This window comes from Manis pentadactyla, chromosome 11, assembly GCF_030020395.1.
Source record: "Manis pentadactyla isolate mManPen7 chromosome 11, mManPen7.hap1, whole genome shotgun sequence".
Taxonomy (NCBI): domain Eukaryota; kingdom Metazoa; phylum Chordata; class Mammalia; order Pholidota; family Manidae; genus Manis; species Manis pentadactyla.
Window position 1 is genome coordinate 21,573,359 of NC_080029.1, and position 14,006 is coordinate 21,587,364.

Below are 14,006 nucleotides of genomic sequence, written 5' to 3' on the forward strand. Positions count from 1 at the left end.
AAAAATAGGTGAAACTCAATATAATATAATTTTTTTTGGTAGGCCTGAAATACATCAGCACTTTTAATATCTTGAGTGAATGTTGTAATTATGAAATACACTTTACAATAGGGACTTTCATAGGACCGGTAAGCTTGAGATAGATCTTTCCTTTTTACTTTTGTATCCTCCTAAAGTACCCAATACTAAGCATATAAGGGCTGCTTGATGCCTAAATATGTGAGGTAATTAGCTCTACCTATATTATTATTTAAGAACAAAGTGATTGAAAGGAAGTTACAGAATGAGATTTTAAGTTTAAGCCAGTTTTCATGAGCAGTCTTCTTAGATTCTCTTCTTTCTTGGCATTATTGCTAGAATAGTCATTCAGACAGTAAAACATTTAAATGTTTGTACATATGAAATTTAGTGTCATTTTGTTTATAGTATATTAAAATTTATGCATTGAATCTTTCCTGTGTTTTTTGTTTGGCAGTTATCCACTTTAGGTGTTTAGGTGGAATATTATTATTAAAGATGAAGAGAGCATTATTATGTATATAAGTATATGACTGTTCCAAAGTATGACTTCACAAATTGAAAATCTAGTATAAATGTTTCATATGTGGTACAAGGAGCTGCTAAAATTACAAGAGTCATTTTAAGTTTTTGGGCAACAATAAAAAATTCAGCATAAACAGTTAAATATGAGGTGAAATCCAGTCTTACATGGGAGTTCTCTGTTCACAAATTCTCATTTTTGCCAATTAAAGGGCTTGTAGCCTCCAAATTATTCAGACTCACTGTTTTGGTGTAAGATCAGAAAATGTCTTTCTGCAACTCCTGGCTGGCACACATATTTTATGATTCAAGTCTTATTACAACTAAATGAGGATTGGAAAACAATAAATTGGGATGGAATCCACAATGGTTACTTAGATGCCAGACATACCAGGGGGAGAAGGGAAGAGAACTAGGTAAATATTAATCAAGTTCTTAAGCGCTGTTGTAATTTAGAGTGTGTGAAGAGAGAGGCCAACTCAGATAGGACTTTCAGGGAGTCTGAAGGTCTAAAGGAGGCCAGGACTGGGTTTTTGGCTTTTAATGTATTGGCCTTTTTAACATAATAACTATATTCTGTTATTTCATAGGTCAGACCCAGTCGAAGCATACCTGTCATCAATCCCTTTACTGATAATTTAGTAGTAATTCTGTGAAGAGTAAATTTCATAGATTCCCATGTCCTGTCTACAATGGTCTTAAACCTAACTGATGACAAAGTACTTAGTCATCTAGTTAATATCAACTGGTAGGGAAGAAAATGAACGGTTTAAGGCGATGGATTCCATGTGCAAACAGTTATATATAAGGTCATATGTATGTAAGGAGAAAACAAGAATCCTTTTAAAATAAGCAGTGAAATTTACTAGGAAAGTATTGATAGTTTACTTTTCTAACTAATGTAATGGTCATCTGAGTACTAAATGAATTACAGATGGTGGAATCACAATTTTATATATCAAGGTCACTATGATTTCCTGTGAATTATATTTTTCTTTAAGTGCCCCCGAATCCCTAGGGAACTGTCAGGAACTGAGAGGCAATTGACTGTCAAGAGAATGTAGGATCAGATAGTATTAAAATAAATCTCAAGGTTAACAGATACACTCCCTACCCATTCACAAACCTATTCACAACTTCTCATTTTCTGAGTATATCAGCCTCTGCTTTCTCTAATCTCCTCCACCAGACACAGGTTGCATCTTTTCCTCTCTCTAGTTGGATGCCTTTGATATTCTTCAAATCTGGTTTCAGCGGCGTAGAACTTGTGACATTTCGTTTTTCTTTGACTTTTGAGGATAAACTCCCTCACTTGTTCAGACTATATTCCATGTCTCTCGAAATTCCTAGGGACGGACAAGAGAATTAGGTACTTCCTGTGAGTTCTGCCTTCTAAACAGAGCATTCTCTATTCTGCGTGAACTGTTATATAGATAGGATTTGCTTGCGCAGAGCAGGTCAAATGCCTATTGAATTGCATTCCAAGACAAGGACATTTTCTGCCCGCTTCCTTCGTAGCAAGAGGCACGTGAGTTAGTGGGTCAAAGGTAAATATTTCAGGTGTTTTAGTCACTACATACAGGCCTCGTGGAGCCGCAGAATTTTGGCAATACCGGAAAAAAAAAGTTTATCGTGCGGTCACAAACCGGTGGTATTTTCCTTTTTCTTTCGGTATCGCCACCACCGTTAAAAGTTATATAAATTACGTGGGATGGTAGGGAGACAAACCTTTGGGGAACTTGAACACAGAGACTGTAGTGCATTGGCAGAGAAAAACAAAGTCAGTGGGTTTCAAGGGCTCCTAATTTTGGAATGTGTTAACAGTGGGGTCACGTCAGCTTTCCTCCTCTTTAGATACAAGCACAGTTTTGCAAGCCTAAGGCCTGTTCTCATAGAGATGGACGAGAGCCTCGCTTCTAGGAGTCCAGAACTTTTAGCTCAAGTTCTGAGTTGACCTCCGCATTTAAAACTCTGCCCCCAGTCAAGGCCGAGCGCCCGGCGACCCGAATCCGGGCCACGTGACAGGCCCTCCTCCGCCGCCATTTCTAGCGAGGCAGCCGCCACCGCTTCTTCCACACTTCTAAGCCCCTTTAGTGCGGCACCGCTCGGGAACTCCTGACAGGAGGCGGTCCCGACTAGCTTTGGACACTAGTGTCACCAGAACTGACGCCTTCCCCAGCAACGCTTCACAAGTCCCTTAATGCCGAGGCTGCGGGGGACTCGCCTGGGTGCTAACCACGTGATCGCGCGGGTCTTGGGGAGGTGACCGTCAGACTTCACTACTCTAGTCCCTGGGCTTCGCCCGCCCAGTACACCCTCCACGTATTGTGATGACGCGGCCCGCGCGGCCTCCGCCCCGGCACGCCTGCGCACGCGGCTCTCGCGGTGTCTCGCGCTCAGCTCCGCCCACCCCTACCCCCGCCCTTTCCGCCCCTCCCTCCTCCTCCGCCCTGTCTCTCGACGGCGGCGGCGGTGGCGGAGGCTCGCGCAGCTCGTTGGCTCGCTATATAAAGGGGAGAAGCAGGCGAACCGGACGGCTGGAGCTGCAGCCGGTGGCGGCAGCGGCGGCGCAGGGAGCGGCGACCGGTGGTGGTTTCCCTCCTTGGCGCGGGGTGGGGAGCGGGCAACGCCCCCCGGACCCCTTAAGGGTCGTGGCTTTTTTTTTTTTTTTTTTTTTTAAGGGCTGTTCTCGAGGTTTTTAGCTCCGGGCGGACTGCCCCCCCCCCCCCACCTCACCGATCCCCTTCTACTCCTCAGGATCCAATTTTGTTTAAAATTTTTCTCCCAGTCCTGCGGTGGCTTGGGTCACCCTCCGGTGTTTTAGTTTTTTTTTTCTTGTTTTGATCTTGTTTTCTCGGGGTTGCCCCCTTCTTGTTTGTGTTGTGTGTGGAAATGGCGAACTCGGCAAATACAAACACCGTGGTAAGGACGTGGTTCGGTGGCCGGCGGAGGCTTCGTTGAGGCGGCAGCAACGGCCGGACCGGGCGGGGGCGGGGACGGCGGCGACTCCCGGCCTCAACTCTCCTCAACCGCCCTCGCGGCCGCCGCCGCCGCTTCCCGCCTCGGGCGGAGCGGGCCGTGGCGCCGGGTGGCGGGCGCGGGGGGTGGGGGTGGGGGGCGCCAAGGGCTGGCGGCGGCGGCGAGGGCGGGGGTGCCGGCGGGGCCTGGGGCCGCCGCGGGGCGGTCCGGGCTGCGGAGGCTGTTGGGCTGGGGCGAGCGCGCGGCCCCGGCCCCAGTCCCCGGCCGCCGGGAGGGAGGGCAGGCGGGAGTCGCCGCTTCTCCGCGGAGTGGGCCCCGCGGGCTGGCTCGAGAAGGGCTCCCCGAGCAGCCTCAAAACAAAAATCGCGCCTGGGGAGTTGGGCGAATCCCCAAGACCCACCGTGATCCACTTTAATGCAGTGTAAGGCTAATGGCTACTTTGGGGGCTACTTTGGGTGTTTCTGGCGGTTGTGCTTAGGGCGCCTTCACTGAGGCCATTTTATGTTTAAAAAAAAGACGAAGGTTGAAAAGCACTTCTCGGTTCCTTCCGAATCGGTAAAATGGCGAAGGGGAAGCAAAACCTCCATCGTATCTCCCGACTAGCAAAAGCACCAAAGCAAACAAAAAAATCCTACAGCGGTCAAAGTGCCCCCGCTTTCGCCTTGAAATTTGCCTACTTCTCCCCGTTTGTCCCCTTTTGGTTACTTGCGATCACGTAGGTTTGCAAAAAGCAGTCACATAAATAACCTTTTCAGTCACCAACGCAATGTGATCACTAGTCCACCCCACTCTTTTTATTAAGACAATAAAACACGTTTTTGCCCGGTCCCAAATGCCGCAGACAAGCCCGCGGCCGCCCGACTCCGTACCGTTGGCGACTCGGGTCGATCCATCATGGCTGCGGCCGCTTACCCTGCTTTTGAGTCCCTGAGCCTTGTGGTCCTCCTCCCTTTGGCTGCCCTGTTTATATAGAGCCATTGCCGCTCTCTAATATAGACTCTGCCAGGATGGGAAGGTGCTTTTCAGGCCTACGTCACCGCCTCTCCATTTAAACACCAGATCCGGCTTTAAATAGTGAGAGCTGCTGAGAGCGGGGCTGGGAGGTGCGTGCTCCCGAGGCGAGAAGCGGGCGCGTGCTGAGCTCAATTTATTCCTAGGTCCTTTCCTTGCACTACAATTTCGCATCCAACTGGGCTGCTTTCAGGGCCCAAAGTTTTTGTTTTGATGAGGCAGCTGAGATTTGCTGTCTTTTTTAGGGGGGAAACAATTGCAGTGCCTGCCTTTTTTTATTTTTATTTTTGTTTTTAAAGAAAATTTTAGCTCAGATGTCTAATTCTTGTACTAGGAAATGTGTGCATTATCGGAAATTTAAAAAAAATTTCATTCTACATTAACTGGTTGCTGAAGAGGACTTGACTTTGGTATGTTTATCAAGTGTTAGGGAAATACGTTAGGACTATAGCTCCTAATATTTCATGTTTTCCTATAGTAAATATTGGAGACAGAAAGCTTTTAGAAGAAATAGGTAAGTGCCTAAAGCTTCAACGTAGGACCTTACGTCCACAGTACATTTTTGTGTAGGGAAACTGAATAATCGAGAGTGAGGTGTCTTAATGCAAACTGGATTTTTAAAAATTAAAATTCTAATAAGTAGGTGTGTTTTCTATTGCGTTGGATATTAATATGATGTCCAATACAGAAATTAATCCAATTTATTTTCGGGTAGTGTACTAAGAGGTAAAAAAACACTTTTGAAAGGAATGTTTTTATTACTCATTAGTAGATAATGCCACTACCCGCCCTTAATTTACCAGTTTTTAAATTTGGAATGCCTGTTTTTTGAAATTCAGGGCAAACCTCCTGAATTACTTTGTATTTTGTAAAAGGCAAAAACTGGCTCACATAAAGTTTGGCATTTTAAGTAATTTGGAAACTGCTTATTTCAAATAGTGCATGTGTACCCACCTGCTTTTAAAGCCCTCAGTATTTTGAAGGCTTTTCAACTTAGAACAATTCTGCTGAATTGTTCTTGATGTGTATACTTCATGAAGAATACACATTTCCCTTCCTTCAATTATAGCGCTTATGAATCCATTAAGTAATCAAGTTGTGGGTTAATTAAGGCACATAAGCACAATCTTAAAGTTGATTTGTTAAACAGTGCTAAAAGAAAGTGCATTTGTACTTAGGAATGTCTGGGTCTACAAACAAGGCTTGTAGGGGTGACTGACCAAAGAAACACCAAAACAGTTGAGTTTGCCGAAAAAAATAATTTACATTGCCAGTTTGAGATTTATAGTACCAATTTAAAGTAACACTGCCTCTTGATAATGCCTTGAAGAGTTGTTTTTTTAAAAATAAAACTTTATAAATGTTTTTAAATGTATTTTTGCAATTAAGTAGTTAAATTACCATAAATAAGGTGATACCCATTGTCTGACACACTTTATTTACACATAGAATCTGAATGTTAAAATAAGGAGGGACTTTAGAGATATACATTGAACACATGAATAATTTAAAGTTGACAGAGGTAGATTTGGCAAAATGAAAAGCAAGTTAGTGAGCGAAACAGCAAAGGTGAGAACCCAAATATGAATTCTGGTTGTAGTGAAAAGAAACAAGTCGTTTTTAATGGTTGCAGTAAGTTGTAGGAAGGAACTCATTTGTTATTTTTGGCTAGGCAAGTACACATTTTCTTAGAAAGTTCCCCTGTGATAATAGTATTGCTGATAGAGATGTTAATGAATTTATTTTTATTTGAGGTTTGCTTATAAGTCAAACTCTTGGTTTTATTGGGCAGCCAGTAACTTTTACCTTAAGCAAGATGTAAAACACAATGACGAAGCACTAAAAGAAAAAGGCTGTTCAACCTTAACTCTCTGTGATAATGGATAGGATTTATGACGGGGCAGCTCTCCAGGGACACACAAACTTCTTTTGTCTAGCATTAAAAGTAGGATGTAGGTTGGGCAAATTGTTCTCTCACCTTTTGCTTTTTAAAAAATAACTTGATACATTTGAAAGTGTTTCACATCTGTTCTATCTTACTCTTTCTGGCAACCTAGAAGCAAGCTTCCCTACCTCCCCCTAAATAATACCAACGATAACAGTAATAATAATGATAATTTAAAAAAAGAAGCATGGAGGCTGTTCATGAGTCAGTGCCATAGCATCACCCGGGCAGAAGTAGAAGGAGAAATCCTAGGAACGAGATTAGAGCGCGCGTTATTCCTCTGAGACTTTGCAACCTATTACTGTGGGTGTATGAACAGTTTAATGGTACACCTTAAAGGTACAGATTGGATAACAAAAACAGAAATTAGGTTATTTTTAAATTTGAATACTCATTAGGTTGCAGATTACTACCAAGCGAATGATTACAGGACATAAGGTTCTCTAAAGCCTGCAGGTTAGTGATGAGGTTATGAGATATAACTAGGGTAAAACCAAGCAAAGAATAATAGGAACCAGATTTAGCAACCCATAAAGCTTTTGTTGGATTACATTAGTTGCTTTTTGGAATTAAATCCAGTTACAGCTGGAAACTGTATGAACCTTGAGTGCCTACATATTTTCTGTATGTGAATTGTATTAAATAGTCTTAAATACTTATGCTAAAATATGCAATCGTCAAACAATTCATTTTAACTAAGGCAAATTATTTTTACTGGGATGGCCCATATCTTTAAAGTTACAATTTCTAAAATAAGTTATAGAAAGTTGGAAAAAGTGACTATTTGTTTTGAATTTGTAAAAATATGTTAGGAATGATCTTTTTCAACAGTCTTATTTTCCTTTAAAGCCTAAATTATACAGATCTGTGATTGAAGATGTTATTAATGATGTGAGAGACATCTTTTTGGATGATGGAGTCGATGAACAAGTTCTGATGGAACTAAAAACTGTGAGTTTGCCTTTTCATTTTTAAATAATCATACTTTTTTTTAAACAGTCTTTTCAGCCAGAGACTAATCCATAATTTTGCCATAGGATAAACATTTGATACTATTGTAGGAAGCAGTATAGTTAAGTAATGGGTGCTGGTTTTAAACCCCAACTCTACTATCCATCTTCTTCTGACTTTAGGCAAACTCAGTTTCCATATATGTGAGATGAGTGTTAGTAATACTTACCCTATAGGTTTGTTTTGAGGATTAAGTATAATAATCATATAAAGTACTTAGCACAGTGCCTGGCCATAGCATTAGCTCTTATTAACATATAGTTAACATTCTGCATTTATTGTCTAATTATTTGACATACCTGTACATTTTTCCCTTTTTCTTTGTTTATGGTCTTATTTTGTGGAGATGGAATAAGTGCTTGGTAAATTTCATGTTCTTGAATCTGATTCTTTGTGTGGGCCAAATGTTGTATTTATATTTTACTTTGGGAGCTGGTTTTGTGTCTCTTGAATTTCCTGGGATTTAAGCAAAAATATTTAGATATTTTTAGCATGTTTTTTCTGGGAATATTTTTTGCCTTATTGTTCAGAAAAGTTGTTCTCAAGGTATGGTCTGTGGAATCTTGGGGTTTCCCCATAGTCTTTTTGGGAGAATCCATGAGGATGGCCAAATCAAGTGAATAATCAGTTTGTCCTATTTCTAGTAAACGTGTTTATTGAAAAAAGTGACCAGTTAAAGTTACAACTCAAGTGTACAAGTGCTTTTCCTTGAGATAAGCATTCCCTATGCTACAGAAGTTGCTTATGTGTGCTTCCCATTTTGATTCACTGAATTGTTAAAAAGATGTTCACTTAAGAGGAGATCAGTGTTGATATTTAAGAAATGGGATTGTTTCATTTTCGGTAATGAAATGTGTTAATATTTGGAATATCTGCATTAATTCTCTGAACTCATATTTTCCAAATGACCAGTGCACAACATTGCAAAGTCCCTTCCAAGTGAAAGATAAATTAAATGGATTTTAATCTAAGAGTGTGTGAAGTTCATTGTATATGGTTTCAGATTCTACATTGCAGCTAATTTTTAAGAAACCATCACTTAAAGTACTTTTTTCCTTACTACTTAGATGTGGGAAGACAGATTTTCTTCATATACTTGAACCAAAACAACAAAGTGCATGTAGAAGCAGATAATGAGTATCCAGCCATTTTTCCTTTAAGCCATTTCTCACTAAATCTCATTTGGAAAATTAGGTTATTTGGATTAAAAATATTTATGTTAACCTATAATGGACATATTGTTATTTTTTAATGAATTAGTGCATGTTTAAAAAAAAAATCTTAGAGTTCTTTGAGGTCCACAGTAACTGTAAGTGATAAAGGATCCTGAGACCAAAAAGTTTTAGAACTGCTGGCTTTGGAAATTGGGTACCAAGCTCCTTTAAAGCTGTGTAAAAATAAGTAACCACAGTTCATGAATGCTAAGAAATATTTGTTTTGGTCTCATTTATCCATTCAGTGGAGGTGTGGAGGCAGCAACTTAGCAATGTATTATTTTAAATAAAGCAAATTTCACCTTTACATGGTGATGAAATATAAAATAGGGTGCTAGGCATCTGTGGGCAACTAATGTAGTTTTCAGTAAGTATCTGCCTGTGTTGGGGGAAGGAAAATAAATGGGTTTAAGTGAGATAAGGAAATACTTACCTTGAGAGAAATGTAATGTTTACTAAAGTGAACAGTAGATATCTAAAAATACAAGTGAAAGAATGCCAACTCTGAGATATGAGTTGGAAGAACAGCAATATGAACTGCTCAGACAGCATAAAGTATTTTAGGAATATGAATGAGAAGAGAATAAGCTTATTTTGATTCCTTAGTGTTACATGGAGTAGATACAATTTATGTTACATCCTTTCAGTGGTTGTCCTGTGGTTCTGTGACCTTATTTAGGAAGTACAACATTTTTAGACAGAAAATAAGGCTGGAAGACTTCAGTTTATCCTATATCAAACTACTGGTCAATAACAAGTTGTTTGTTATCTACTCTTGATTTTCACAGTCTAGGGAATTGATTTTTTCTACTGGTTTTAGTAGAATCAGGGTGTTTTCTCCAAAGAGAATGAGCTGTCTTTGAGACCAAATAGCTTCACCTGCATTTTTATTATCTTTGGCTTTTTGTAAATGTATATTAGTATAACATATGATATATAAATAATATATATTTTATAGGTTATACTCTGATTTTTTTGTTCAGTGGTGTGTTTTTAATTCAAAAATTGTGACTTACTAAGTTTTGACTCCCCAGCTTTTACCACAATGCCTGACATACATAGTTGGCATTCAATAAATGTTTAAACTGGTTTATAACAAATGTGACTCCAGAATCCAACTGAACAAAGTAGTTTAGTATTTTTATTGTTGTTTAAATGGGGCATACTCTTCTACTCTAGGTTGTAACTGGATTTAAAAATTAAACTATTAGATTAAAATGAGTTTAATTCTCTGCACTGAATTTCTTCAGCATTTCATTTGAATTTCCAGAATGTGTTCTATCTGTGGTGATGAAAATGTTCTATATCTGTGTTCTCTAATGTGGTAGCCACAGGCACTTGAAATGTGGTTAGTGGAACTAAAGAATTGAATTTTTATTTAATTATAATTAATTTCAATGCAAATCACCATGTGTGGCTAGTGTGTACTGTATTGGACCCCACAGATTTAGACATTCTTGCTAATAAAAACTAACAATAATTTTGTATTTCCTGGTTTACAAAGGGCTGTTATTAGCTCTAGCCCCTTCCTCCCCGTTTTTTGACCATTTCACAACTTTTATCGAAAGTTTCCATATGGCTGTGAAGAATACAATAATAATTAAATTATGAATTAAGATGAGTGATGAGAGTGTGTGTAATTTGAAGTTTAACTGGGCAATGCAGGAAGGAAGATGATTGAAAAAAAATCAAACCAGTTCTTGAGGTTGTCTCTCAACACTATAGGCCTACTTTAATGTCTGAACTATGGGAGACAGAGAAGACATAAAGCATAGTCTTGCTTTTTTTCAACAATTCTATATCTGAATATAAATTGTTTTGTATTGGTAAGTGACTGCGGGTGGGAATAACAGCCTAGAAATCTTCAAAGTGATAGTGATAAAGTCATCCTGATTTCTAGACTTGTCAGACCTACCCATATCCAAATAGCAAGTACCCATATCCAAATCCAAATCCAAGTGGGAGATGTAAAACATGGCCCCTGCTCTTGATAAAACCAAGTGAGAAGAATTTCCTTAATTAGAGACAAATCTGAAACTCAGTTTATCTGCCTCTAGATCATGTATCCTAACCTTGGCACTACTGGCATTTTGGACCTGTTCATTCTTGTTGTAGAGGGCTGTCCTATTAGCAGCATAACTGGCCTCCGTCCACTAGATGCCAGTAGCACCCCTGAGTTCTGACAACCAAAATGTCTCCAGTCATTGCCAGATGTCCCTGGGGGGCAAAACCACTGCCAGTGGAGAACTACTATTCTAAAAGTGCTCTAATAATATATAAATACTTGGAGCATAAGTGGAACAATAATATGTTATTCCTCTGCATTTGCCCTTGTGGAAAGTGCAGTTCCCCAACATCATTTCTAAGGATCCTAGAAATGCAGTTGTCTTATGTTTTGCCCAGGGGTTAGGTGTTCTGTGAAAGTAGGAGAATCCTTCGAACTTTCTAGCCTAACATATTGCTAGGAAGCAGTAGATCACCAAAAAATAGACTCAGAGGGAATATTCTTTGACAGGGTCGTTTAGGAAGTGGTAGAAATTTAAACCTAGGCCTTTTTGTCTCTAGATGACATACATGTACAATACCTGCCAGTAAAAGGGAAGGTACTGGAGTTGTGATTGGATGTGCTCTGATAACAGCTGTACAGTTTATAGAGATTAGAAACTGGGACCAGAGGTGGAATTAGGATGAGGTAAGCGAGGTGGTTAGGGTATAAAATTTAAAAGACTGACTCTTCACTCTCAGTGTCCAGCCCTGACTGGGTTGGACATCGGAGTCCGACTGACTGGATCGTATGCTAGTTTTGCATGCTTTTAATTGGAGATCTTGGATAAGTTATTTAACTTTATGTTCCTTGGGTTCTTCTGTGAAAAGGAGATAGTATCTAATAGGGATTTGTGAAAAAATAAGTCTGTACATATAAGATATTTTATGCACAATAAGAATTCAGTATTAGTTGAGTTAATATGATAGAGATGCCCATCTGAATCACCTGAGGAACAGAAAATGAATTTTCTCCGTGTGTTATTTCAGAGGTCTGGCAAAGATTGCTGAAGTAGGATTGCCAGAAATAATAGCCATTGTATCGATCCTTGAGCAATGTAGTGCTTGGGATGCCAACACCCCCAACCCCACCTATGCACTCAAAAATCCTCATATAACTTTCAACTCTTCAAAAGCTTAACTACTAAAATGGCTTACTATTGACGGGACGCCTTACTAATAATATAAAAAGTTGATCAACACATATTTTATATGTTATATGTATTACATACTATATTCTTGCAATATATGCAAGAGAAAAAATGTTTTTTTTAATTGTCACAAATCTCCAAAACTTTTCCAATGTATTTATGGAAAAAAATCCATGTATAGGTGGACCTGAACAGTACAAACCCATGTTATTCAAGGGTCAACTATACTTTGGCCAGGACAATTTTTTATTGTATAGAGTAGTACAGCAGGAAGTATATAGGAGATCATAAAAGTCTCTGTATGGCAGAGGGAGCTTCTAGAAGGATCTGATAGAGTAAGGTGAGTCAGGCAGATTCTGGAGGAGAAAATCCTAGTTATGTGTAGATCCTTGTTTACAAGTTACTGAATTAAATTTCATTTGTATGTTTAATGAACAATTTGTTAGTTTTTTGGCAATTTCTGTAAAAGTTGAGGCAGCCTAGATTGAACACTAAACATGGTAGAGAGAAAATGTGTTAGGGCGAAGGATGAAATCATGGTAAATTTTTCTTTTACTTCTTCCTTTTGCCCAATTCTAATTTTTATTCCTGTAACCGAAGCTGCCTTAGTGTGAAATAAGAAAGTAGCAGTGGGTACGAAGAAAAGAATTGTCAATCCTTGTCATAATGGAAGAGGGAGGAGAATTTCAAGAAGAGTGGAAGGTTGAGAATACCTTAGCATTAGGCACTGCTGTTTCTTCTCCCTTAAGCAGTACTGGACAGATGGAGAGTTGTGCTTTTCTAACTTGAAGTCATCTCTATTATGTTTCTCATTGTTTAGATCAAGAAAAGATGAGTTGTACATGTTTCTTAAAAGTTAGATACTGTATTAAGGAAAGGTTTCCATAAAAATAGTTAATGGATTTTATATTAAAAAGGATAGTCTTTGATTACAGAAAAATTGCTTATATGAGACTCTGCCTGTAACTAAGGAATTACCCTAAAAAAATTTGTTAAGATGTAAAAATTTTAAAAAAATTATTTGGTAACTCTAAGGTCTCAAAAAAGAGTTTTGATACTTAAACATTAGCTTTCATTGTTGCATACACTGGGATAAGAATTAGAGATCAGTTGATTTTATGGTTATATCAGTTTTGAAAATGGAAGAACTTTATAAGCTAATAAACAAAATATGTTTTGTTCATATGACCAGAGTTCTCTTCCCTTTGACTTAGAAATCTTTAATGTTCTTTGCCTTAGTTATGGGAGAATAAACTCATGCAGTCTAGGGCAGTAGATGGATTTCATTCAGAAGATCAGCAGCTGTTACTGCAAGTTCAGCAGCAGCATCAGCCTCCGCAACCTCAGCACCACCACCACCACCACCATCAGCAAGCTCCAGCACAGTCCACGGTACCTCAGCAGGCGCAGACCCAGCAGGTCCTTATTCCTGCATCACAGCAGGGTGAGAGCCTATGTGTGTTCCTACCTACAACCTGAAAAAAAGCCTGTCATTTTCAGAGAAGAGAAATACTCTGGGTTTCTCTCTTTTATTGTTTGGGGTAGGGTGGTGCATGTGTGTGTGTTCATATATATATATATATATATATATACATATATATTCATGGACCCTGTTTGTATCATAATAAGTACTTCACTGATTGAAAGCTTAAGATGATATTCAGGTAAGTATATTAATACTTTTTTTTTTTGATAAGGCTACACAATGGTAGATTTTATAAAATAAGTCAAATCTACAAAGGTTTGTTTACTAAGAGTTTAATTATTTCTTATGGTAAAATTGTTATCTGTTTTCTTTATGAAGTTGATTTGTTCCTTCAAAGACATTTACCTTTAGTTTTTATAAAATGTATCTGGAGGATTTTTGTAACTATATGTAGGCAACCTGAAATTTCAATTTATGTAACTCTAAATTGACTAAATTAGATTCCTTTAAAGTGAAGAGTGGATATGTTACATCATAATTTATATCACTTGGTTTAAAGGTATGAAGAGACTGTGTGCATAGTGCTCTGTATTGTGCAAGTCATGATTTAGATTTTGTTTCTTTGAAGCCTTAAGGCTTTGTCAAGTAGCTCTTAGAAAATTTCACAGCTGAGGAAAATCTGGGCC

At 38.9% G+C, this 14,006-nt stretch overlaps 1 protein-coding gene across 2 annotated transcripts in view; it reads left to right on the forward strand.

Moving 5' to 3' along the window:
- Nucleotides 1–2,992: 2,992 nt before the first annotated feature.
- The window catches only part of GTF2A1 (general transcription factor IIA subunit 1), a 39,749-nt gene continuing 28,735 nt past the window's right edge, over nt 2,993–14,006 (forward strand). For both annotated transcript variants that reach the window (XM_057488244.1, XM_036882167.2), the window contains exons 1-3: nt 2,993–3,462; nt 7,325–7,426; nt 13,134–13,338. In XM_057488244.1, the coding sequence (XP_057344227.1) occupies nt 3,433–3,462; nt 7,325–7,426; nt 13,134–13,338 (337 nt within the window). In that variant the 5' untranslated portion in view covers nt 2,993–3,432. The remainder of the gene's footprint in view (nt 3,463–7,324; nt 7,427–13,133; nt 13,339–14,006) is intronic.